At 46.5% G+C, this 26545-nt stretch overlaps 2 protein-coding genes across 2 annotated transcripts in view; both read right to left on the bottom strand.

The window, feature by feature from the left end:
• Window positions 1–1935: 1935 nt before the first annotated feature.
• Prm (Paramyosin) overlaps window positions 1936–26545 on the bottom strand; it is a 32301-nt gene continuing 7691 nt past the window's right edge. Inside the window, exons 2-14 of the mRNA XM_075703520.1 lie at window positions 25167–25223; window positions 23468–23721; window positions 22175–22253; window positions 20933–21178; window positions 19359–19555; window positions 16476–16825; window positions 14230–14470; window positions 6350–6545; window positions 5705–5833; window positions 5079–5243; window positions 4487–4693; window positions 3650–3850; window positions 1936–3220 (exon numbers count right to left, since the gene is read on the bottom strand). Coding sequence (XP_075559635.1) covers window positions 3023–3220; window positions 3650–3850; window positions 4487–4693; window positions 5079–5243; window positions 5705–5833; window positions 6350–6545; window positions 14230–14470; window positions 16476–16825; window positions 19359–19555; window positions 20933–21178; window positions 22175–22253; window positions 23468–23721; window positions 25167–25223 — 2520 coding nt within the window. The 3' untranslated portion in view covers window positions 1936–3022. The remainder of the gene's footprint in view (window positions 3221–3649; window positions 3851–4486; window positions 4694–5078; window positions 5244–5704; window positions 5834–6349; window positions 6546–14229; window positions 14471–16475; window positions 16826–19358; window positions 19556–20932; window positions 21179–22174; window positions 22254–23467; window positions 23722–25166; window positions 25224–26545) is intronic.
• Window positions 8574–9568, bottom strand: LOC142591155 (uncharacterized). Its single transcript, XM_075703527.1, has one exon. It carries the CDS (start codon window positions 9344–9346, stop codon window positions 8756–8758), a length of 591 nt encoding a protein of 196 aa, XP_075559642.1. The 5' UTR covers window positions 9347–9568; the 3' UTR covers window positions 8574–8755.

Raw genomic sequence — 26545 nt, forward strand, 5'->3', positions numbered from 1 at the left:
CTAATATCGCGTTGCTTCTTACTGCCTGCTGGAGCCCAAGGCGCCAGCTATGTATACCATTATCACATATCGCCGTGCTAAGAGACACACATTCTTCTTCTGCAGCCTCAAGAAATGCTTCTTGACACACTACGAAAAGTTGGCCTTCCCTTTGGAAAGCGATATACTGGTTTAAGACTTATTGAGTGAGCGAGGCGGCTGAAATAGATTGGATATACAAGGAAACTCGGCTCCCTGACCTTCCAACCTACACGCCCATATGTGTGACAAAAAGTAAAAAGCGGATTCAATTATATTTTCTCTACTGCAAGAGAAAACGTAACCCTTAGCAATTAGGTTCATACATTTTCCAGCGGCACAAAGAAAAACTCGCAGTGGAGAGAGAGCGAGTCATTTTACAAACGTTTGCTTCGGCAGCAGTTAAAAACTAGAAACTGGGTTGGCTTTTCCGTTACGCCGATGGCGGCCGCAGTCGTCGTGAAGTCGTCGTGCCAAGTCAGGCCATAGTCATCTTCTCCCTCGCCACAGGGTGAAGGAAGTCTGTCGATCACCACCACTGCATGCTTCAGACAATCCATACTCCAGCAAAGCGGCTGATGGTACAGCACGACGTTTTGACCCGCAAAGTAGCGTCAGTGAGCAGATTTCCGGGTCGATATGATGTACAAATTCATCTCGCTCAATTCTCTTCTATTCTTATTATCTCCTCTTAGCGGCCGGTCTATCTCAGTGATAGTACGCGAAGAGCGCCGCTCGCAGACCACCGCGGAAGTGTGAAGGGGATTATTATTGGAATAGCAACGTTACGTTATCCCGGCCTTGTTATGGGTAATGAAGCTATAAATTACGACGTTAAGCCTGCACATATGTAATCGGCTTATAGTGATCCCTGACTTGTTTATAGGAAAGCGCGCAATATTCAGCTGTTTCCTTTTGTTCAACGCTCTACAGAGGCGTTTCACACGAATTTCGCCAAAACGCGCATAGCGACACAATCTAAGTGCTTCCGCGCTTAAAGTAAATATTTGCCCACCACCACTGAAGGGGCTGCAGCTCACGTCCTTGCCACAGTGTGCACTTCGGAAGGGAACATGGTAAATTTATTTCAACATGGAAACTACTGAGCTGTAGGGCAACACTTGCTCTTGGTAATTTGTGCGAGTTTTTATGCCCAATAGAGAGTATGAAATAAGTGGTCCCCGTGTATGTATGTTGTAGGAACGAAAGGCAGTAGTTTAGCGCAAGAGGACGGCGTTCTGGGCATCACAAAGAAGGTTTTCTTCGGCGGATGGCGCGTCGTATGTGAGCTTGCGGCAATCGCAGTAAATTCGTTCAGCGCCAGATGAATTGCCGAAGCCTTCTTTTTTTTTTGGGGGGGGGGGGGGCCGGGGGGGGATATCCATTCAATTCGTCACAGGAAAGTCTTAGCTGAATCACTTCGTGCACCACCTTATTAATAACTGCCAGTCGTTCACGCAAGGCATGTGTAACAATGCGTTCATTCGAATCTGGACACTAGTACGTGAAGATAAGTGGTGGTAGCTGGCGTCGCGCAACAGCCAACGTATACTAACAATGTATCCTGCTGGCTCTGCTGTGTGATATTTACGGTGTTACTTCCAGTTTTATAAGCTTCAGCGCTTGTTTTCATGGCTGCTGCAAGTACCATGTCAGAACCGTCGATTTCTCGGCACATCTACAGTGACTCACGGTGGCAATGTACGCCTGCGAAGTCAGTGTCGATCAGACCCACTCAGTACGAATTTCGTGGCACATCTAAAACGTGGAAGGCGTGAATTATGGGTTCTCGCACTGAAGCTAGTCGCCCATTTTCTCATGTGCAATTTCAACACGCGCCTTCCTAAGTTAAGAGCTCGTGGTTCTTGGTCAGAAATTTCGTTTTCATGTGTGGGCCGAAGACAAGATGCATGAAGGTAGAGGATTTTTGGAGGCGCCTTTATTCTTTCTGTAAAATTACACCTGCAGCGTGCACGCTCTACGACACACAAATCACATCAAGTAAAAGGAGGAAAGAGATTGAGAGAGCTTTAGCGAAAAAATTGGACGACAAGAGTCCCACAGTAGAGAGGATAAAATAGAACAAAATTTGTCAGCGGCATATGACTTGTGTTAACGTATGTGTAACTCTCATCAGTAGTCACAAAATATACCCAAACAGATATTGAGAACAATACTGGAAGGATAAAAAATAAAAGGGCCAATTTTTTATAAAGGTATCAGTGCTGTACTGATATGGTCAAGCGTAACCATGGAAGGTTGTGTATGGTCTTGTAAGACCGTACAAAAAAGAAAGGCGCTTCGCACCTTTTTATTGAATTTTGAGCATTTTTTCTGGCATCGTTTGTTAGACCTAACTAGCTCGTATAACTGGCCACAGGCAACACGTCTCCGATACTGCTTTGTAAAAGCAGCCAATATGGTCTCATTATAGCTACGCTTTGGCCCTTTATGCGAAAAAATTTAGGCGTCTCCTGAAAAGGTCATGGATGCCAGGATTACTATAGTCAATGATAGCCGTTCTACACGCCGTTTATAGAAGGCCTCCATGTCATATCTCGTCAATTATGGGAGGCAGGTTAAGGAAGGCTGAGAAAAGTGCCGCAGCTTTCGTGTTCAGTTTGATTCAATATAAATATGGCAGGCAAAGTCTCGCGTCTACTAAACAGAAAGCACCCTTCTTTGTAAGCGGTACTCAGTGGCAGATGAGGGCAGTGGTATTTGAGATAATTCCTTCTCCGTGCCATATTTAAACCCTCTCGCAGCCGCTCCAAAATAAATGAGCAAGAACACAGCACATTCATCAACCCCGTTCTATGTGGCAGTCATAGACGAGAACGGCAGGCAAGAACAGCTGGAAACATCGAGCGTAGCAACCCTGGAGTCTGTTTATTGTAGCGGTTATGTTCTTTCAAGAACGGCGTTGTATACGGTCTCCGCCGTCGCGGACGTTGCATGCTGTGGCGGCCAGGGTGCTTGCTGTCGCTCGGGATCGTCGTTAGGCTTAGAAGTTCTGGCTGGACTCCTCGGTGATGAAGACCTGCCTGGTGCCACCGGGAACCTGGCTGGTGGTCACCCAGGAGCGGTGCTTGGCGCGAATCAGGGACAGGTTGCTCTCGGCGGAGTCGGCGCGGTCCTCGGCCGCCTCCAGTTCGCGTTGGAAGCGGCGCACGCGGGTCAGGTTCTGCTGGCTCAGACCCTCCTACGAAGGGGGAGCACAAAAATGCGTCACTTCTCCGCGAGCTTCCGACTGCGCGCATGCCTCAAGATATGATTTGACCAATGCTGTAGCAACAGTTGCCGCGTTCGCTATTTATCTGATGTAAGGCTTCATAGCTCTTATTTCTTGATGGCCAAGCTATTCCTGTATATCTTCAACCCTACAAGATGATCACGTTTTCTCCTAACTCATCTTATCTGATTGACAGCAAGCAGTCTCGAATTTTTTTTATTTGCCTGGTAATTTTACAGGAGTCTCTATGTTATGTACAAAAACTGCCGTTGTTACTATCGCCAGCGACACTTTTTGCGAGTCTTCCGGTATTTAAACAAAAATAGCCCATATGTACCTAATTCTTCTTGTGCCCATCGCCTTCGATACTATCTAGACTGCAAATTCCAAAGCACGCACCTGTTCATTGAGCTGTCGCTTGTAGACCTTGACCTTCTCGTTCAGCTTCTCGACGGCGTCATTGAGCATGGTGATGGTCTTGTGGTCCTCTTCGGTCTGGAGCAGCAGCTCCTTGGAGCGGTGGTCCTTCTTGCGCAGAATCTTCTGCGTCTCGGCGTGGCGCTTCTTCTCTTCCTCCAGCTCAATCTCAACATCGCGGATCTGGAAACAAAATAGTAATAAAATTATTCTTGGAGGCCTCGTACAAACAAAATATGTGCAAGGAATATTATTTCTGCCATGAAGGAGGGAGTGCTGTCGCTTCAGTTTTGCGTATCTTGAAACCCGCTTATAGCTACCTGTTTTGTTCGATTATTGCAGCACATCTGGCAGGGCGACTTTGTAGACGGACATCGAAACAAGATTACTATAAAAATGTTATATGAAGCTTTGATCCGTTGATAGTATTCATTAGCCCGCTCCTGTGACAGCAATTCGCGACATCTTTCGTAAGGTGTCACGTTCAAGTTCCTTTCAAGTACAGATCTGCGAGTTGAAAGAGTACGAGCAGTTAGCTAGCTCAGCCTCACGAATGTGATGATGATGCTTTCAACTCTTTGCAGGCGGGGCAACGAAGTGGGCGACGCAGTGTATTTCACCTAGTCCTGTCGACGCTTCATTGTCTAGACGAAGGGAGGGAGTGCTTTAAAATGCCAGAAAAAAAATTGCTGCATATGTGCCTGTAGCAACTAGCGCTGCTAGAAGTATCAACCATAAGGCGAGAAGAGGTCATGCGCGTTCTGCAATTCCAAAATTGCTGATCAACAGCAGGAGAAGCACAAGACCTGGAGTTCTTACCCTAGCCTCGAGCTTGGCGATGACACGCTTGCCTCCGGCCAGGGCGTTCGCTTCCACTTCCTCCAGGCGCACCTGAAGGTTGCGGACTTCGACCTCGAGGGACTTCTTAATAGATTCGACCTTGATGTAGCGCTCCTGTTCTTCAATCAGAATGTCCTTGGTGCTCTTCAGCTCCACGATCGTGCGCTGGCAACGTTCGTCAACCACCTAGAGAGGGGAAGGGAAAGCCGGCTCATTTCCAGAGCAACATTTGTGCCTTTATCGTTTGCGTACCTCTTCTTGATTGTTCTTTATGTGGTTGGTCTCTGTCAATATGCGTCTATTGAAAAACCTCTATAACTGCATTAACAAGTTGAACATGTCATTTACTTAATTACTTGGGAGCTACTTGAATAGATCTATGAGTCAAAAATATATTATTTCTAGGTTATTTCAAAAAGGCCGAGAAGCCATGAACATGAAGTAACAATAAAATGTTTTCGCGTACATCGTGGTTTACGTTGGAAAATCTTTTTGGGTATTGAAACATGACGGTCCACTCTCCGTGGTTTTCATCCGGCACGGGATAGAGAGCCTGGCGAGGTGCGCTTACCCTGAGCTCCTTGTGCAGCTCGTCGTAGTCGGCCTGCAGCGCAGAGAGCTCGCTCTCCAGCTTGTTCTTGGCTGCAGCAATGTTCACGTTGATGGTGGTCAGTTCGTTCACGCGTACCTGCGATTCCTCCAGGGACTGCTCGGCGGCCCGCTTGGAGCGCAGAGCCTACGACAGGTGCAGAAGAGAACAGCGCATGTATCTCTCCAACACATAACATCGTGCTTTATGCCTCTCCACTGTTTTTTAAATATTAGTCGCAATATTTCCTCCTTTCTCACTAGAATATAATACTTCAGCTCACTTTTGTTTAGCGCTGGCATTGCGTACAACGCCACTGTTCTTGTTTCCAGCAAAGGCACAACGTACATCGAGTTTCAAGTTCGTAGATGTGTGATTTTGTCTCAGCCAAAAGTAATCATGCATTTTGTTAGAGGCGTACATATCAGCTGTAAGCTATTATAAAAACCTTCAAAGTATCCGCTACTCCGTTTAATTCTTCTATCTTTCAAAGCGTATTTGTAAAAATGGATGTGCCCTGCGTCTGCGGCTTAACATGTCGCGTCAGTCTCAGTGCTAATGCCCAGTCATCGTGCAAGATGTAATAGTCATTCCAAAAAGCAGCTTACTGATTCGAGAGCCACGCGCTGTTCGTCCAGTTCGGCCTGCAGTCCCTGGCAGCGACGCTGGGAAATGGCAAGCTGGTCGGCGCACTGCTGCAACTGGCGGTGAACCTCGTCGTAGTGGGCCTGCAGCTCCTGCGGGTGCACCAAACATGCGAGGCAAAGTTTCAGTTGTTGTTCTCGTTGTGGAAACATACGCAGTTCTTGCCTTGCAAAGAACGCCGCGGGAATTTACTGTCATACATTCGTTCTGGTTTTCTTTTCTTCATTAAGAAAACTTTGAGCCAGGAGCTGTGCGTAAAAGTTTGCGCCTGAGAACTGCTCCTTACGACAAAAGCAGAAACATACCAAAATGATCCCGCGAATTTTCAAGTCAAAAGAAATTGTCGCGTGTTTAATTTTGGTCGGGGAAGAGTGACAGGTGAGACAGCTAAAGGTAGCCTGTCATTGAGTGTATTGACCATTAGGCTTTGCTATTTGCAAGGCAGAAGAGGCTGCCGTTTAGAAGATTCAGCACTCTAGGGCACGAGATTTTCTAGTTGAACAGACTTGAGCGTTAACGTCACCACATTTACAGAGTGCGAGCAATGGCGGAACGAGAGTCACTACTGTGCAAGGGATTACTAAGTCGAGAGACATTATCGTGCTTACGGTGATTTGCATGGACTGCTTCTTGATGATCTTCTGTAGGTCCATGTTCTGCTTGTTGGCAGCGTCCAAGGACATCTCCAGCTCCGTGATCTGGGCCTGGTACTTCTTCTTGATGCGTGCAATCTCCGTCTTGAGCTTGGCCTCTGCCTCGGCAAGGCGCATATTGAGCTGCTCCACTTCCAGCTGGTACTGCTTGCTGTGGGTGAAAAAGAAATTAAATTTGATTTATTCTTTGACATTCATGAAACTTCGCTATGATGTTAATGCACAATCTTGAAAGTAGGGTTTAAGTGCACTTGTTTATTCATATTTGTGATCTCAGCGACAAATAAGTAGCGACTCTTCATAGAATTGGGTCTGAGCTCGCATAAGACTCTCAGGGCCCTCGGTGAATACATTAGAAAAACAATTACCAAAAAATTCAATATAGTTGGCAACAGAACGATGGCTCCAAGAGCACTATGCTCCCATCGCATAAGTATCCAACGAACCCGTCATGTATTATTCTGTTTCGTGCATTATTGTACAATTGCGCATTAGTACCCTTACTCTGTCGTGTTATTGTGCATTAACAGGGCGTATGTAAGGCAAGGGAAATGACCATGCCATACAGGCTTCAAAAGAAAAAAATGTTGGCTTTGCCGGAAATATAAGCTAACGCTCTCAAAAGTCATATTATGCGAAGTAGTTCAATGAAATGCGTGTAAATTCTGTAAATTCTATGTCACAACCGTGCCTGGAAATGTGCAACAAGGTTCTACCGTTACATTAAGCCATCGTATGTTCTTACATGATATGTGATGGCACACACTGGCTCTTATTTCGGAGAATGCACCTTCAATATAAGGGCCTTGTTCATAAAGAGTTCGGTTCGTAAATGCTTCTTGACATTGGCTGGCCACTTTATAGCTAATAATATGTCTATCACCAGTATGTACTGAAATTTGCATTTACGAACAATTCTAGCGTAAGAGCTTTTTTATATAGCGGACCCGTATTGACAATAAGTAGTTGTGTTAGCAAATGTCAAATAGCAAATGTCAGCCAAAGTTTTGTGAATTAGGCCTCATGTATGTCTGGAATTTATCATCACCTCATACGTGTATCCAGGATCACGTCATAACTGTAACTGTTTTGGTAATCGCAAGGAGCGTACAAGTTTTCTATAGTGCTTAAAGCAAACAATTGCAGTGAGAAGTTTGAATTTGACATTGTGGTTTACATTTCAAGCTTGACCGTGGTTTGTCTTCGCAAAATCACAATGCGTACGTATTAAGGAGTTTAAATAGAGGTCAAGGTTGCCATCTTGCGACATTTTGGAGGTCGCATCTCCTGAGCTATGTCGAGCCGCAAGGACGTTGGCGCCCCAAAATGGGAGAGACCTTTCCCCTCTCTCTCCCTTCCTGTCTCAGTCACCCCTCGCAGCATCCAGCAGAGCACTATTTATGCGGTTGTGTTATGCTCAAAGCGGCTGACCTTTAAAGCCTTAGTTTCGCCCTGCTTCCATGATGAGAAACATTTATATATGAGTTAACCAAGGGAAATATATGAATGCCGCATGATTTTCGTAATTCCTTAAGCGTTTTTCTTGCTTCATTCTGCTGTGACAGGCGATATACCCTTGTGGGAGTACAGAACCATCTGAATTTTGCCTAAAGCACAAAATATGATTCATCTTCTTGTCCGAATGTTGCGGCAACGAAGCCATGAACATCATATATAACGCCTGACAGTCAACCTTGACAATGTCATGTAAAGCATGCCACATGCGAAACCTTCGTGCGCATGTGTGCAGTACATGCGGCTAAGCCTGAGTACTCAATAGCGAAATTCCGTATATTAGCAATGGTTGCTTTTATATATATATATATATATATACATATTTCGCAACTGACAGCGATGCATGTGTTGCAGAACGCGTACAATTAAAGCCGATTCGGTGTTGCGCAAGTTCTCCAGAGGTTGGTTTAAGGGGAACAGTGACACAAAAAATATGTTACAGCCACATAAAGCAATACTTGCAGCAAAACATTTGCACTATCAGCTTGTGGCAAACTATCTTTCTTTCTGCAAAGACAGATCGGATGCCACAACTGGACAACCAAGCACAGGTGCCATATCAAGATGAATGAATCGAAAACTCTTACCTGTAGACATCATCCTACTGCAGAAATCACAGCACTAGCGGGAATCGAAACATTGATTCCCCGCACTGAACCACACATTGTAAAGCCAGAAATTTAGACATTTATTCTTCTAGAGGGAATTGATTACACTAAGTATGCATCCGAGGCAGTAATCAACAGTACCATTGTACCGATAAGTCGGGTGTCCCTAAAGTTTTGGGGGCTCACAGTTGTTGTCATTGCAAAGGTCCACTGAGAAGGGCACGGCGGTCGGGCAGGTCTAGAGCCAGTAGTAGAAGTCGTAGAAGCTGAACGGCCTGCGACGGCGGTACACGGTGGCCAGCGGGTCGTCTCTGAATGATGGAATCTCGTATGCGATGGCGTCCGGGTTGAACCACTTGCGGTTGTGCTCGCGGCGAAGTCGGTCCTGCGCCTCCTGCAACTCGAGCTCGGCCATCAGCGAACGGTGGTCCTCCATGGCGCGGACGTGGCGGTCGTGGGACGAGTGGACGTGCAGCTTGTTCTGATTACCGAAGCGTCGGGAGAGCTTGTCGTCAGGGTAGAGCAGCCGGTTGAGCAGAGCCCTGCTGTACTCTGGATGTGTGATGTGCGACAGCGACATGCTCCGCTGCAAGGCTAAGTCATCGCCAGTGTCCCATCGCTTCATCAGGCGGTACATGGAGGGAATCCTCGGGTAGCGCGTCATGAAGTACGAGTCGTCGAAGCGCCTGCTGGAAAGCAGGGCGCGCGGAGGCATGATGCCTTCTCGTAAGTACAAGTCGTCCACGGTCTTGCGGTACAGGCTGTCGCCGTACTGCTGGTTCCGGTCGTACACCATGTGGAGGTAAGGCTGTCGTCGACGGGTTCCCATGGTGGATCCGCCGAGCCTCGACTTCAAGCCCGACGGATACCCGACTGCGGTGGCGCTGGCCGCGGGACCCGCCCCCTTACCCCCACTTGTTGTTATTTCGAGCGCTGCCCAAGAAGGCGCTGGGCCGGGCCACCGGCTCCTATTTCCAGCCGCGCGCGTCAAGGCTGAGCGTGGCTTCTCTTCACACGGCCCCCTGCGCGAGTCTGGGTGACCTGATATGTTGCCGTCCTCCGAGATGCGCAAGAATGCGTTTCGGGCAAGACAGCTGCTTTTGGATCAGCTCCAGATGAGGGGGCCCTGTCTGCACCAGGGGCAATGGCTTGGGTTTGGCTTCTTCTGCGCATTCTTGCGTGCATTCAGCCGTTAGCTCATCGTTACGTGGCTCGAGTGGGCGAAATTTGACGCTGTGTTTCTTAAAATTCCAGGCGGTTCTTCCGTGTTGTCAGTGGGCGCAGTGGGTCTTCGTAGAGAGAGAAGGCCAAGGACGCACCGGCAGCGTCTCAGAACGAATCGAAAAAAGGAAAAAAAGGTGTGGCGTCTCGTGTTTGCCTCTCCAAATGCGATAATTTGCCTGCAACGATAGAGCTGGTGCTTCAGTCATCTAGGTTACTGTCCTTTCTAAAACAAGTTTTTTTTTTTATTCAGGTATGTGTCTTCAATGGCCTAACAAAATCTTGCGATGCCATGCTTCAAACAATCGTCTGCTTTTCCTCTCTGTCAGTAGGAGTTCGATATCATCGATATCCGCCTGCCCCACTGTATAGATTCCCTTGTCGTTATCATTCGATTAACATACATTTATGACGAAAAACTGATTTCGCGGCGATTATAAAATGTTTCCATGTCCATTAATTTGAAAAGATTTAGGTCGTGAATTGTAAGCGGGGGCACACACAATTGCAATTTAAAAATAGCGAAAAAGTGATGTTAGTCTTGTTATGTCTAACTTTTTAGGTTGGTAGAATAATTATAATAATGCGTATGTGTCTCAGGTTCTAAATGCGCCACATTGTATGAAACATTTTAGCAACGCTGTGATTCCATACTACTTTCTTTCCAGGTGGAATGTGCACTGGCTTTACAAAGCTTCAGAAAATTCTATACTACTCCAAGCTTGAAATCTTGCCCAGGTTCCTATAATTAAAAAAAAGGGCACCTGTGATTTTACGAAATCTTATTATAATCTATCCGAATTCAATAGTTAAGTATCAAAGTTGTGTCTTCTGCGCAGTTTTGTTCGACAAATTAACAGTCCATGAATAAAAGGATCCCATCAGGGCTCTTTAGGCCATACGCATACACATGTCATGCTAGCTAAACCATAAAACAAGTGCGGTCCACATGAGTACCATCATGCTCGGTTTCATGTGGCAAAGCACCAGCCTAAGTTGAATCCGCGCAGGGCCTATTTTTATACGCATGGTATTGCGGAAAGCGGCGGCTTTTTAAGGTGATCACCGCTGTAGATTGCTATGTATAGCCCGTGTACACGCACCACACTCAGCACAGTACTAAATAAGGCCGCCATGTTGTCGCCGTTTCGGTTCTTTGGTTGCCAGCACCTTTTTGGATAGGGCGCGATTTTTAGGATACGGTAGAGTCAGAAATAGGCGGCGAGTCAGATTCACTTACGAGCGTCACCTAATGTGTATAGTTGCCTATCAGTGTAAACTTCTAGGTCGTTCTCGATTTAGGCTTCGAAAGAGTAGCGCTATCAACTTGTGTAAGTGGTTGGAAGTATGCGGCAAGGTCATGACTCCACAGGTAAAAAAGTCTTGGACCATTGTGCGCGAAACACGTCCGGGATTAAGCCTTGCTGTTATACTGGACAAAAAAAAAATGACGGCAATACAGTGTGGCGAGCCTATGGCGCTGCCAGCTGGGGCGTGAAATGCCTCGTCCCAGCAGCTATTCATGCGGCTTGAAGAATTGTCGGACGTGATAACTATTTGAATAGTCGTCCGCTTTTTCTTAAATGTTACGTGGCCTGCTTGCTTGGTGAGGTACATAAGTAGACTCTAACAGTGGGGAGTTAACAAATGTTGGAATCTAGAAAATATTGTTTTTCGGCGTTTCGCCCTAAAAACGCTTCAACTTCCGTTTCAGCCGCGTACCTCGTGACACTGATTTCGATGACTACAGCATCGAAAATGGTTTGGTACTGAGACACATAACCGAAGGCGCATTGTTTTGGCATGGCTGTGGAGTGACCGTGAGCATAGGACAAACGTGTAGCGACTGCGACCGCACGACCGAAACTGCCAAGCTTCACATTTCAGGCGAAAATTGTGAAGCTTAGCGACTGCAGTGGGGTTTACTTAGAGCAAATGATATCCGTTAGGAGATCACACTGATGTTGCCTATATGTAGGAATGGGATCTGTCGGAGCACGTATGCTGAATCCTGCATAATGCGCTGCACCGAGGGGCCAGGTGCACCTGCGCCCGGCTCCGCGAGGCAGCGTATTATGGTAGCATATTGCGTTGCCCTAAAACGTCCAAGCGGAGCGTTCTTCGCATATCAGGATACTCAATTTGCTACATGCTGCGCGATACGTGCTGGCAAGATTACAACTGCGCACGTTCAGTGGCGTGCACACGTGGTCAGACAGTGCGGCATTAGCGGTTCTGACAAACATGGGCAATATTTAAGGACACACGCCCCCACAATAAATATAAGGGCACACACCAACAAATAATTTTGCACATTGATCCCTTCTTAAAAAAGAGATGCCGGCCAATCATGATAGCGAACATAACGTTAGCAAAGGCGAGGCCGGCCAAATAATAAAGCTTACGAATGTAAAGCTGTGTGAATTCTGGTCCGAGCTAGGCATCATAAACGCAAATAAGTTTCCTGCAACTGTACTGGTGTTTACTGCTGATAACGCATGGATTCAGTTAAGTGTATGACATAAGTGAACATAAGGGCTGCTACGGGGCATGTCAAACAAAGAGCCTTGTATATATCGGAACAAGCAGTAATCTCCTCGCGACAGCGCATACACTGATTCGTATTAAGTTCCAGCGACCACAAGGAGATCTGGCTGTGGAATTTGTTTTTAAAAATAGGACACACAATAATGATATCGTACAGTTTCTTTGACACTTTCCCTTATTGTATCGATTTTTGCATACGTTCGAATAATTCAAATTGTGTGGTAACCTCCACCTTTGCAGCGCAAGCTTTAGTTTTGCGTTCACGAACTCCCCCATCCACTTGTCCTACAAAGCTAAACTTTCTAGCTGCATATGTGTGCCTTGTTGCCTTGGGCCAGTCGCCACGGAGGGCAGGCAAGACAGGGTGTGGTTTTGAACGTCTCCGAACGTTAGTCTCATTCTGGCGCTCAGCAAACTTTGTGGTGGAGGGCTCACGCTGATAAGCAGGCAAAATGTTGCTCTGATGCGTAATAACTTGCCACACGTGTCTTCCCCTGCCAGCAGTGTAGTGCCAGCAAGCACCACCACAGTGGGCAATCGAGCACTGTTTTTACTGAAAATCTAAAGTTCCTCGACTTTACGGCTAAACTTTGTTTGCTTTGCTTGCTCGTCGTTCCATGCCGCGGTAGTCCAGCGAACGGTAGCCTGCAGATATACCGGTAAGTAAGCAGCTAATTTAAATGTAGCCTTTCACATACTTTACACGGGCAAGATTCAAGAGTATCCTCGTTTGCCTTGCAGAGGCAGATCAAGGGCCCTATACCGTGAAACTATTTCAATATTTTTTATCCCAATCTGCTGACGTCAAATTTGTGTAACCGCCGACGCAAGCATCGGGCGGTGACCAGCAGGGCTGTCTGAAAAGACCAATCAAATGCTCTCCTCGTTCATAGGAGGTCACTTCTGTTTGTTTAAAAACGAATAACATTGCTTACAGTGAGCGGCTTGTCGTATCTGATTGGCTGACAAGAAGTAATGAGCACGCTCAAGTGGAGAGGGATTCGATGGGGCCGAGCCAGTGCACGGAAAATCGATAACCGGAGGATGAGAGTGGTGCCAGCGTCTGCGATTGGTCCGCTTTCCCTTACTTAGCTTGCGATGGCTGGTCGAAAATCGCGGCGGCATGCAACGGAAGGTTAAGATTGCAGCTAAGACGGATCTTCATCAAAGCAGAGTTGGCAGAGGGAGGTCGTAAACGTGCCGAAAGTTCTCGGAAACGTTACACGGCCACGCAAAAAGTTTTATTGTACGCAAATAAACCCATGCTCTGCGGCAAGTGCGAGTAGCCAGTGCCTGAGCGATCGGCGGCAGCCATCTTTTATTCTTTTCGGAATCGGGTAGCCCGCGGCTTTTCGGGAAAATTTTCAGTTTTGTTCCGCGTATTACTGCATCTTTAACGCGTAAACATAACTTTGACACGGTGAGTTTTCGTGCACGTGACAGGTAAATAAAGTGGGTGCAGCCCGAAACCTTTTGACCAATAGCGGAGGGCTAATGGCGAAAAGGCATTAAATCAGAACTAGCTATTTTTCTTTTGTTCGGTCCAATGATGCATAATCAGTGTGTACGCGTCATATCAGATGGGGAGCTATCGCGGTTTTCGTGACGTCGCGTGACAGACAGGCGAAGTGGAGGTAGTTCAAAAAAGTTTTTGACCAATCGCGGAGAGCTGATTGCAAAATTGGAACAGGAAAGTTTGGAATAGCTTTACGTTATAGCGCCCCCAAGTTATCCACGACATTTCACCTCAACGGGCGAACGGCGCTATTCTTTTATTGTACAAATCTTATAGTAAATTTGCTTTTCCCAGCACATGCTTCACATATAAGCATCTAGAAGTCTGCTCCCTGTGTTAGGGCAAAATTTATGGATGACTGCACATGCAACGCTTTACGTTGGAGCCGCCGCTAGGCCTTACAGACGATATCAAGGAAGCGTACTCACCGCAGGGCTTCGATCTCCTCTTCCTTGATCTGGAGGCGGCGCTCGTACTCGTGGCGCACCTGGGCGAGCTCGGCGGTGAGCCTCTGGCACTTGGCTTCCTCCTGCTTGCGCAGCGTCTCAGCCTCCTTGTAGGCGGCGGCCAGCTCGTCGCGCTCGTTCTCCAGCCGCTTGATCTCCAGCTCGTACTCGTGCAGCCGGCGGATGGCGTCGGCCAGTTGGCTCTTAGCCTCGGACAGGTCGTCTGCACCGGGATGTGTGGTGCCGCGGGTTAGCCGCGGCCATGTGGCCCGGCCGGTCGCGCTTCACTATTCGTGGAAGCATTAGCACGCGCACACTTGGGTCCCGGCAGCTGGCCCTGACCGCTTATGTTTACGGAACACGCCTTCGCTGACTTTAAGCATTCGTTGCTGCTTGCACCGCTTTCCTACAGTTTACTGGACTGGTTCATATAGAGACTGCTCGAAACCAGCTGATCAAAGATTCCCAGAGCCTGAAGTATGCTATAACTATACGTCTTGGCAGTCGCAATATGATAAATGTGCTGACCCCCTTTAGTCCTTCCACACAGCTCACAAGTTACGTGTAGTACGTGCACGCTCTCTATTTAAAGCAAATGAAGATTCAACCCTAGTAACATGACTCCACCAGCGCTGCTTCATGAAAAACCGGCCTAATTCTGCTAGCATTATTTCCAAAAGTGCGGATAATGTCGCTCTTAAGTACACTCTACGGTGAATTCGACATTCTAAGAGCAGCAGAACAAAAATACGACACTCCAGCCAACGTACTTCAGCTTCTGTTCCGCCTAACGTTACCTTTTAAGGAAGAAGGCGGGCACAGATCGTTACCCTTTAGTGCCTTGCAACTTTGTTTCATATCGTTCCTGCTTGTTACCCGAGGTGTAACGCAGTCCATACTGCTTTGTGACCTTCAAGTGCCAATGTCAATTCCTGCAACATTTCTCAACAATGTTCCTTAGCAAAGCAGAGATGGAGAAGCAACCTCAGTAATAAAGACATTACGGCGGCTATGACCGGTAATGACCGCATGACCGCTATGACCGCATCTGCTAATACGAAGAAAAGTTGTTTTCAAACTTGGTCTATTCGACTAGCAATTTCAACACGTGGCTCAGAAAACTATTCAAATACAGAAGTTAAAAGCCTGATAGGTTATCTAGCTAATCGGCGACTGTGACCTTCTAACTGCTGTTCTTTCTTTAGCTGGGCTCCACTGCTGTTTCTTTCGCTTCCTTATATTTCCATCGAATCGTTCTCCTGCTACGGTAGCTGGATACTATAATGGGCTAATTTCTCGAACGCAAGGATGTCGGGAGGGCGACGAATAATTGCGCCCAGAACTTTGTGACGGAAACATTGAACGAAACTTGCAAGGCTCATTGTTAAAGACACGTAACAGGCCTAAACAGAAGCAACGTCAATGCGGCCCAATTTCCCCAATTAGCTGGTTTGTTTGATGTTAAACGAGAGGACGCGCAAGAAGGCGAAGAATCTTGTTATCGGCGACCGTGCTTGGGCTTGAGTAGGCTGAAGATAATTGCTCCGCCTAGAGCAGTGTGCTCTCGAGGCACAATTGGGACGGAGGCTTAATCGTTACTAGAATTGCCAAATGAAGGGATAAGTTAGTGAGGCTAAAAATAGTTGAGCACCTATCTTACTGCTGTTTAGCCTAATTATCACTGCAGTGAGTATTAGGATACTTTTGTAGTACTTTTTATATCTTTTTGCGTGAACAGAGTTCCGCTGATATCAGAACAGCCAAAGACTGACTCCTTGACGTACCGCAGAACCATGTGCCGCGTCACTATCTTTACTGTTAACGTTATGGTAGCGATCGCGCTTTATAACGCTCGGCTGTCAATTCACATGTTGCCAAGTCAAGCTCGAACTGTAGGGCCACAGTTACTTGCTAACACCTATGATTTCATGGCAGAGCGTAAGCACTGACAGTATTTTTTACCCTTTCCCACAAGCACACTTCCTTGGAGCTTAGCTGGGACAGAATCCAAGCACGCGAGCCAGTCATGTGCTTGGATTTGGTCCCTGCTTTCTAAACTCGAGAAGTAGCACCTGACTAGTACTGCTGATGCCGACCGCGTTTGCAGCGTGACCTTCAGCCTAGCTCAAGCTGAAAGGAATCACAAGTTACGCGGGCACGGGGACAGTGCCTCGGCGGCACGTAAAGCAGCAGCGCAAGGCAGTAGCATGCTTGCGTAGAGCACAGACCGACGAGCTTCTTGTTCTCCCGCTGGAGGGCATCCCGCTGCTCGCGCATCTTCTCGTACTCGTGCTGCAGCTTCTGGATTTCGGCCACCTTCTGGCGCAGCTCGCGCTGGCTTTGCTCCAGCAGGATGGTGAGCTCTTCCACCTTGGACTTGAGGTCGATGTTGAGCTTCTCTAGCTGAGCTACGCGCTTCTCCAGGTTCTGGGCATGCGCGGTGGCCTTCTCCAGGTCCATAATGAGCACTTCAACTTCACTCTGCAGGCGTGACTTCTGCTTCTCCAAGTTGCTGCACCGGGTCAGCAGGGCCTCGAGCTGCTCCTCGTACTCCGAGATCTTCTGAGCCATCTTGCGCCTGGGGAAAGTAAAAAAAAGGTTCGCCCAGAGGACAACGCACGCTCAGAATGGGCACCAAACAGAATAATGCAATTATTTAGCCCTTGTGCCAGCTCTCAAAGGCAAATTTTTTTCAACGATGTCCGCATATGAAATAAGTGAATTATTAAAGTTTCTGTCGCGAAGCATTTTAACTGGAAGGCGGTTTAAACTTTATAACACTCGCATAAGGTGTGTGATAGAGTGCAAAAGAAGAGAAACAAAATTTTGTAAATGTTCACAGGTTGTAGCGACGCAGATTGACTGGCAAGCTTTAAAACCACACGTGTTATCACACAGATTGCGTTTGTAGAATTTGTAACACAACGTCAGTGTCCATTCGCATAAGAAATAGAGGTTCTCTCGTATGCCGTATTTCGGAACAAGCTGAAAGGACCATAGACTAAAATAATGTTGGCCATTTACTACGATATACTTTATTCGTTAAACGCTCTTTTGAAGTGACATAAACTGCTCATATTCAAAGCGCTTTTGTTATTTGTTTGGCAATCACTAAATATTTTAACTCGCCATTTAGAAAACAGCCAAGCCCTGCCGACTCGACTTTTTGAGAGAGTCGAACAGTCGTAATCAGTTCAATCTGGTCAGCACCTTTCACTGTTTGACTCTCTCTAAATACCATGCGTGATCAAGTTGGAGCTCGTTCTTGTGAAATTAACGACTTACGCGGCTAATCCAATGTTTATACTCGCAATCGCATTAAAGTTTCCCGAGTAAATAATTCCTTTCTTGCGTATTGACAAAGCCTGGACTTATAATTCACTGTTAAGCATCGTAATTTAGTCGTGACTGTTGATAGTTAATCTACAAACGTCGCGTTCTTGTATTCATGAAAACCAAAACAAGTCGTTGCTCAAGAGACAGTTGTTTCATGCAACCCTGGTTATCTGGTGCGATTTTGATAAATAATCTCATTAAGCTATCCTCGGTGCCTTACTTCTGCGATCATCGCTTGTCCGTACTTCAAAGCAAGAGAAAAACGCCTTCATCGGCTTTAATCTTCGGGCGTTCTAACTTCTACAATAAAGAACTAAGTAGAGCGCTGTGAGCACTCGTCGTGCTAAACGTTGTCGCGGAGCTTGAATGTGCCGCTGGAAGGAAAAGACCTCGGCAAAAGGTCATTCGATAACTTGGTCCAAAGCAAAACCGCACGCGACAGTAAAAGAAAGTCCCGGTGCCTTTTATAGGAAGCGCCGGCGTGACCGCGGCATGGACGCAAAGGGCTGTAAAGTGTGACGCCAGCAGTGCTGTGTTTGGTGGCCCGAAACTTAGGCATCAGCACTTTCCTCCCGTTTTAGTGCTCCACCCGTGAGAAAATAAAGCGGATCAGGCTGGTAGAGGAAGCGTTGGCCGGCAGCTCTTCCCCAGCAGACAAATGGGCACCGAATGAAGCGAACTGGAGCGCTTCTACTTTCAACAGGACGGGCTTTTGGATAAGCTTCGGAGGCAGGATAGCGTGTACAGGGCACGGCCTTCTTCACTCCCCCCACGTCTTACCGCCATTTGAGCACATCGGTTCTTAAGCTGTATTTCGGCGCCCGGTAGCATTCATTTGAGTTCTTTGCTACATCGAAAGAGAGAATGCCGTTATTTAGTGAGGGATGTTGGAACACTTTGAAAAAAGAAATAAAGTCATAATAAAGCATCACTGAGCAGCCGCGACCTCGCTGCCCAGAGTTTCTTGCCTCAGCTCAGCGTGTCAACTGCGATTGTTCCGTATTTGTCATTCTTGGTGACGTACGGTCTGCAGCATGTTATATGGAATATATTCGAAGCCCTCTTCCATAATTCATGCGTGGCACCTTGCGGAAGTGGGGATCTCGACCGGACAAGTTCTGGTACGATGGAAAGTAGTGTAGACTTGCCAAATTCGTTTACGAGGTCAGAAAGGACTGACGGATTTAAACTGTATATCTAGCGTGTCCAGTGTCGCACCTCCAAACAGCGTCATCGAGTACAAGCCATCACGCTAATGTTCTTGTGGCAGCGATATTAACTGTATTTTACTTTTGCTTCTGTGTCGTCTCGCCTGGGTAAAACAGTACATTGCAACGAAAGAACGTCTTGAGCAAGCTGGTAGGTACCAGTTTCCTGTACATTCTTTCAAACCACACGAAGGAGACGTACGCAAGAGAATAAGTCACACACACACGAGGAGCTTGTGCGTGCGTAATGTTATCTTCGTTGAAAGAATGTGCCTATACGTACAGAAATACAATTGAAAATTGAACATCGTGACAGCGAACACCTCCTCGCCATCATTTCCCCCTCAGTTTGTAGCCGTAATTCTGCACATCTTCCCGACTTCACTTTGCTATGAATGCAAGTGGGAGGGAGGGGGAGAGAGTTGGATTCAGACAGCCCTGTTGAACCCCTCCCTTCTAGCCCTGTAAGTTACTGTGCCTTTCTGCGCCAGCCATTGAAAACTGGTGCGAAGTCCTTCTCTTTGACTGACGCTGCTGCACGCGTGACAGTAATGCTAGGCCACATACCTGAGTTCCTCGACTTCGTCAGCGTGAGCCTGGACTTCAGTCTCATACTTGGTCTTGTAAGCGGCGGCGTCGGCGTTGGCCTTGACCAGCTGCCTCTCGACTTCGAGCCTAGCCTCTGACTCTTCTTCCAGCTGAACCTTGAGTGACTCGATCTCGACCTCAAGGGTGTGCAGCGACGATTCAAGGCTGGCGCGTTTCTGCGAAATTGCAACCCAAACGACTATTTAGCTGAGGAAAAGACGTATTCGAATTGCGTTTAATCGTCTCGCTTGCGTTCTACGCTGATGTCGACTAAGGCAATAAATAATCGGCTGAGCCTTGAGCTGAATTTTCGACGGCTTTGGCCGGAATAAGGACAAAAGTACCTTGTGCAGCGCTGAACATTAAACTCATTTTCATGTCGCACTTGCGTCAAGTTTGAAAATCCACTGAAAGTCTGCCACTAGGCATCATTTCCACCGGCTGCGTTTAATGACCCGGATTGCGTGGGGGGGACAAATAAATGATCGCAACATCTTTTTTTAATTTTTCTTCTATACGAGAGCAACCTGCTTAACTATGAACAATACGGATCAGTAGAATTTTGAGTTCAAATAAATTAGCTTTATAATCGAAATTCCATACAGAAGATGTGAAACTACACAACAGCGCAGAACTTGCACACTCGGTGGGTCGGTGGGTCTTTCTTCGGGAAATTTTAATGTAATATGCTCTTCGGGAGCTTTTAGATCCACCCTTCGAACTTTTAAGATGGTTCGCTCCGTATAAAAATGTTAGAAGCAGTTTCACATCAAAACAGTTAAACCATGTAACAAATGAATAAATTTTCCTGGTTCAGAATACCCGTGTTCAAGGCGCTTGTGTGCTATTACGCGTTGCTGATTTGCACACTACACGCAGAACACATTGCTGCTGGGTCCCGACCGCATGTAGCCTCGAGAAGTATTAGAGGAACGAAAGCGCTTAGCATACGACCCTGTTCATTAAGTTAAGGAACGCTTTTGATGCTAATCTTTCATAATATAAGGTTCTCAAAAGTGGTTAAATTTACTAACCGCACTTTTGCGATCCGCACTTGATGGCAGAGATATATAACGAAGATCTATTCCTATAAACGATGTAGAAACCTAATCACGCGAGGGCCAGAAGAGCAACTAAATTTTAAGCTCAGATAGGAGACATTATGACGCAGTTTTTAACTGCAAAGCAACAAATAATCATGGTCTAAAAGTAACAAGGCTAAGGCTTTTCTTCTTTTTAGGATCTGTACATCGTATGAAAGGTTTTTGGAAGAGCCATGACGTCAGCCACTCTCTAATGATCACATCATTCTTGTCTACTCATTCTTAATTCTTGTCACGTCATTCTTATTCTGGTTTCGTACAGACGTGCGGAGCAGCAACGAAAGTGCGCTAGCTTCTCTTTCCTCGCCCTCGTCCTGCATCTTAAAGTGTATAGCGGGGGCGCGACGTGACAGCCGCAAGCCTTTGCCCTCCTTCTCAAGTCCCATACCAAATGTGTAACTTTTCCAAATTTTCTCAAGAGTATGCAGCCGCATATAGCAGCCTGCTCACCCGTTCTTCGTCTTCAAGGCGGCGGCGGTTGTCCTCAAGCTGGGTGGCGAGTTGTGTCTTGAGGTGGTTGACGTTGTCCAGCGATACCTTGAGTTCGTGCACCTCCTTGAGGTACTCGGCGTTCTCGGCACTAAGGCGGGTCCTCTGGGCCGTCACCTCGGTGACAGTGCGGTTCAGTTCCTCGATGCGGATGTTCAGCTCGTAAACGGTGTGTTCCAGCTTCTCCACGGTCTTCTGGATCGTGATCTGCGGACAAGAAACGTTCTCTTATAGCAGACCGTCACCTCCCTGAGCGTAGGGACCTGCGCCGTGAAATTGCTCGTTGAATTGCTTAATGCCTCAAGAACGCGTTATCTGAACAAATAAGGCTTCCCTGAACGTGAACTTTGTCCTAGCTTGATTGCAGAATGCTGCGTTACAGGTATATTCAATTAAGGGGGTAAACTTCACTAATATTGGTTGCGCAAGAACGAGTTTTTTCATCTATCTGGTACCACTGAATATAAAAAATACGCAGTACGAGGTGCATAGCAGTTCATGCCTAACATATTACAATTAGCCATTTAGTTAACTCAATCTGTTTATATATATATATATATATATATATATATATATATATATATATATATATATATGTAAACAAAAAAGAACCTAGCCGTATAATAACGTGTAAAGCACAACTATGCAAAAGAGATTTAACTAATGAAAAGTCATTTCCTCCGCCTTCCCTAACCAGTGCCTTTTATCAGTTAGTAACTTTATCTCCCGGTTACAGTAAGGTATCGCGTAAGTTTTCTCTCTCTTTCATACCGCACGTCGTTTCAGCTTTGCTTCGTCTCATAATTATCGCAACCCAACATCGAACGGTCTGTGCATCGTCAGTTGGAGGTTTGGCAGGCGTACACTGCTGATTTAATTTTCTGCTTGGCGTCCGGCACTTGATCCTCGGAATTGATTTTCTTGAGAGGTCAGCTAATTTTGATACTCGCTAGCAAGCCAAATTTTTCGGTTTAGCCTGCCAGATAGTGTAAATCAGCATAATAACTACAATATTCTTTTCTAGTCTATTAATTCGGCTCCGTTGTGACAACCGTGATAAGCGTCAAGTGCTTCTAGATTTTCTTTTTCATTATCACCTATTAAGCATGCCAACATACAACAAACGACACAATCACTGAAGATGTGCGCCGGCTGGGAGAATTGTTTTCCCTTTAGGAGGCGTCGTTCTGGAATGTGCCGTACCTTCTCCTTGTTCGTATTCTCGACCTGAGACAAGAGTTCGTAAACTTCGGCCTGGAACTTCTGCCTCTCCTTCTCGGCCCTGCAGTAGAAGAAAGAAAGAGTAATCGGAATAGGAAAGAAATGACGCCATTTATTACTGCAACAAAAGTCTGAGATCCCTATGTTTAAAGGAGCCACAGCCCTGACGAAGCGAACTTCCTTTACTTGGAAGTAAATGCGCCGTGCTATAGCCGTTGAAATGCTTTCGCACATGAACTTAAAGCACTACAGTTCTAAGGTCAATAAAGAGAAAAATATGGGCTAACTTTCACCCACTGCACGAAAGTTGAGCGAGAATAAAAATTCGTTCAGTAAGATACGATGTGTCATAAATTTCTTGGCGTGCTTTAGCTCTCAGTTTGTGTGTCGACGTGCCACTACAGGGTGGTTTTCTAACAGCCCTTATGGTTTACCGGACAATGATTGGCCCAATTAATTAAAGCTGACGGCGTGAATTTTAGTCAAGCTACACGTCCGTAGGAACGGAGTAATGCGCACGTGTACAGTCACAGCCCATTATAGGTTCACTGGCTTTCCTAGACGTGAGAACCTTATTTCCTCTTTGAGTGCTGTGGTTCATCTCGCTTTATCTTTTACGAAATTCTGCATAGGCTCTTCCCCATGCGCCACAGTTGGCCCTTCCAAGGTGGCCTAGCTAGTGTTGTAAGCGCTGTCAGCCGAAGGAGCTTGACTTCGCCCCTTTTTTCCTTGCTCCTGCATGAGGGAAAGGTGTCACAAGGGCTCCAGTTGTACCCACTCATTCAGTGCAGCGTTTTAGCTTCGAGCAGGAGGTCGGCCGTATTCGCTGTGAGGTAAAATATATCTCGGAAGAAGCCCCACTGTGAAATTTCACAGAATGGCCAGGGTGCTAGAATTCTATATGCCAACTCGCTGAACTGACATTGTCGTACTTAGGGTAAGCTGCTTCAGTTATACTTATGTCAAAGGGAAAAAAAAGGATTTTGTCTGGGGTGGGTCCTGTCGGTACTTGTTCCGAGCTGCCAGCAGGCGAATAGAAGGAGCACGTCGAGTGGTCGAGCAAAATGCAACACTAGCACATTCATACGCCGTGGGGCAAAGGGCCACACGCCGTCTACAGTGATGCACGGCACAGCATGAAGCATAATTGAAACAATGAGCAAAGCTAATAATAAGCCCGTGGCCACGGGCAGGACGATTAAAGAGGTAAGCTCCCCTGCTAAACTCCTTGGTATCCTTCAGGCGCTCGAAACGAGTGCCGCTGTAATAACGTACTTGCTCTTGGCCTTGCTCACAACGTCCAGCTGCTCCTGCATTTCGGCGATGGCCTCTTGGTGCTTCTTGCGCAGGTGGTGCGCGGTCTCCTCGCTCTCCAAGTGCACATCCTCGAGCAGCTTACGCAGCTTGGACAGCTCGGTGTCGCGTTTCTTGTTCATCTCGACCACGGTCTCCGAGGAGCCCTCGGCTTCTTCCAACCGGTCGCTCAGCTGCATCAGCTGCACCGTCAGGTCCGACTTCTCGCGCTCGATCTGCAGGAAGAGAGGGCACATGGACCATACATGACGCGCCCAACATAGAAATGCTTGTCGCTCACCAAATACAGCTTTAATGCTTGGTTTCAGAACTGTAAGTTTTATAAGCCAGACAAACAGAAAAAGAAATGTGCTACTCGTTGTTGCAGTAGCTGCGCCACAAGGGGTTGTGTTTATTTGATGCCCTTTTTGTTCGTTGTTTTACTACATATACCTCGCGACAAATTTTTCAAATAAATAAGAAAATGCCACGAAAGCCGTTCTCTCGAGCAGCGATGCGCATCTTTCTCGCATTAATAACGGTGCGATCACAATAGCTCTGAAACTCTGCAGTCGTTTCTTTTTTTTTTTTTTGCATGTGCGGGAGGTGCTAGATTAAGTATTGCGCGTCAGCAGTTCCTTTTTCTCATGAGTAATAGGAATCATACAGTACTTCCCACTACTTCAATGTACTTCACGGCAGTCCTGCCATACAGGCAAACGGACGCCTGCATGTGCAGATGGAGCGCTGGCGTCGTGAATCTCTTACAAGCGTCGTATTTCACTGGAGACATTTGCCGATGGTCCTTGTGGCTGATTCTTTCGTGCTGGCGCTTATTTGGCAGTTTTTTTTTTTTGCTGCAGTGCTATTCACTGGTATTTGGTGGACGCGAAAATGTCGGCAGATGTGATGTTTAGTTCATCTTGCACACAAAGATGTTGTGTGACTCTTTAAGAAACGTGCAGAAACAGCGGGGTTCGAAGATTCTTGTCCAATCAAGCTATTGGGTGTTGGGTCGCGTTTGTTGCATTATGCCCAGGCCGTAGTCATGCGGTATTATTGTTCTTTAATATATGCTATACTGCTACAACGTAGACACATTAGCAGTACTCTCAGTTGGTCCTCGTTACTTCTCCGCAGATTTTAGTTTTCTTTCCTTCACGTTTTAATGAAGCCCATCTTGGATGGAAACACGTGAAACGTGAAGGGTCCACCGGACGCCATAAGTCAAATCAGAAAGCTACGACACCTTACTGCTCTGAAGCGCATGATTAAAATGCAAATTTTTCACCTGTATTGGCGTAAAATTTGCTGAATTTAACGTGCACAATAATTTTTTTCATTGCAGCATATATTGCTGCAATGCTGTGGTAGTCTCCTGTACCCACTGTCGACTTAGGCAAAACAAAAATTTTCTTGCTCGTTGCAAAAGGTAAAACTAGGACTCAGCGTACAGTAGCTCGTTCATGAAAGGGGCAGAAAATCTCAAATTTTGTTGCTTCAGTAAGATAAGAAAATACGCTTTCCCCCTCACCCACCTTTTTTTTCTTATTTCTAATACACAGCAAGCATTAAGGCACTGTAGCTGCCTCTTTCCTTCTTTCTTTTAAAGATCAGACAAGCTGTCCCATTAAAGGCACTATGCACTTGTTGGTAAAGGCATTCAGGTCGACTCGCTCACCCTTTGCCTGAGCTCCCGTTCGGACTCGAGGTCCTCTTGAAGCAGGCGGAGCTTGTCCTGGAAAAGAGAAAGAAGATATCGAAGTCACGTGCACGGCTTGTAAATGCATATTTTGAATCAACTAGTCAACCATGATGAATACACTAAAGTATGGGGTATCATTTCTGCACTAAAATGTGCACATGAACCTCGCCTGCAACAGTACAGGCAAAACCCGCTGCTTTTAGTAGATAATGATGCCATGCAGCGCACGAGAAATCTTCAGTCTGGAATATAACGTATACAGGCTAGCCACCGATTGCTCGCCATAAGCAAGCTGTACGAAAAAAAAAATGAAAAACGAAAACGTTGCGTAGCCGTAATCCTCGTGCTGATATTTTTTCTTTCTGTTTCTTTTTGAACGGGGCAGCTGCAGTCTACTCGCGCAAAGAGCCTACACATTATATGAAGCGTGCGGAGTTGTTCGCCATCGCGTTTCGTTACCCGCGTCCCTTGTCCTTTCCGCGCGCACGTCCCGTCACAGAGGAAGAAAGCACAATTCCAAACCTTGCGCGCGACTGATTGGGCAAGCAGGACCTTTTAGAAGGCCCAGAACAGGCACCGGAGGCCCTTTGCCGAACCGCCCTATGGGGCTGCCGGCTTTCCCAACCGCTTATTTCAACCTCAGTCGTAGCAGAAGGTCAGCAAGTGGGTTGAATATATTTGGCTCATTTGTTGCTTTCTCCGTACTCTCTTTTATTGACCTTCTTCTTTCCTCTTTTTTTTTTTTGCAATCTTCCATCCCTGGGATTATTTTAATTTCGTTTACACCGAAGGAAATCTGATGATGCCTAAGCCGTACTTCTGCAAACGGTCTAATAGATAAACTCAATCGAAATCGCTCTCAACTCGTAAATATTAAATCAGACGTTCAGCGATCAAGTGACCTAATGTATGCAATCCGCGGCGCTGTAATGAACGTAAAGAAGAGAGCGAGGAAAAGAAGGAAGGCCAAAGTAACAGCCCGCCTATTTCATTACGAATAACGAGACCACGCACAATCTCGCAAAAATGCAAAAAGAAGACAAGAAAAAAGAAAGCATATTGTATGTCATCATAAGAAAAAATGAGACTCGAAAATTCTTTACTCTTCGTTTTAAACTCTTTTTCCTTTTTTCCCTCTGCGTCACATGCCGGGCGTACGCTAATGTTGGATGCGGTCGCCATGAGTTGGCTCCACTGACAGGCAACTCGATCTCGTGGCGGCGGGACCGAAAAGGCCCGGCTGGAGCTTCCTTTTTTTTTTAGACTGTCTCCTTCTTTTTCTTTATCATTTTCTTGGCCTTTCTTGCTTAATTTGGTCCTCCCTTCCTGCTTAGTTTTTTTATCCCCTCCTTCTC

This window comes from Dermacentor variabilis, chromosome 1, assembly GCF_050947875.1.
Source record: "Dermacentor variabilis isolate Ectoservices chromosome 1, ASM5094787v1, whole genome shotgun sequence".
Taxonomy (NCBI): Eukaryota; Metazoa; Arthropoda; class Arachnida; order Ixodida; family Ixodidae; genus Dermacentor; species Dermacentor variabilis.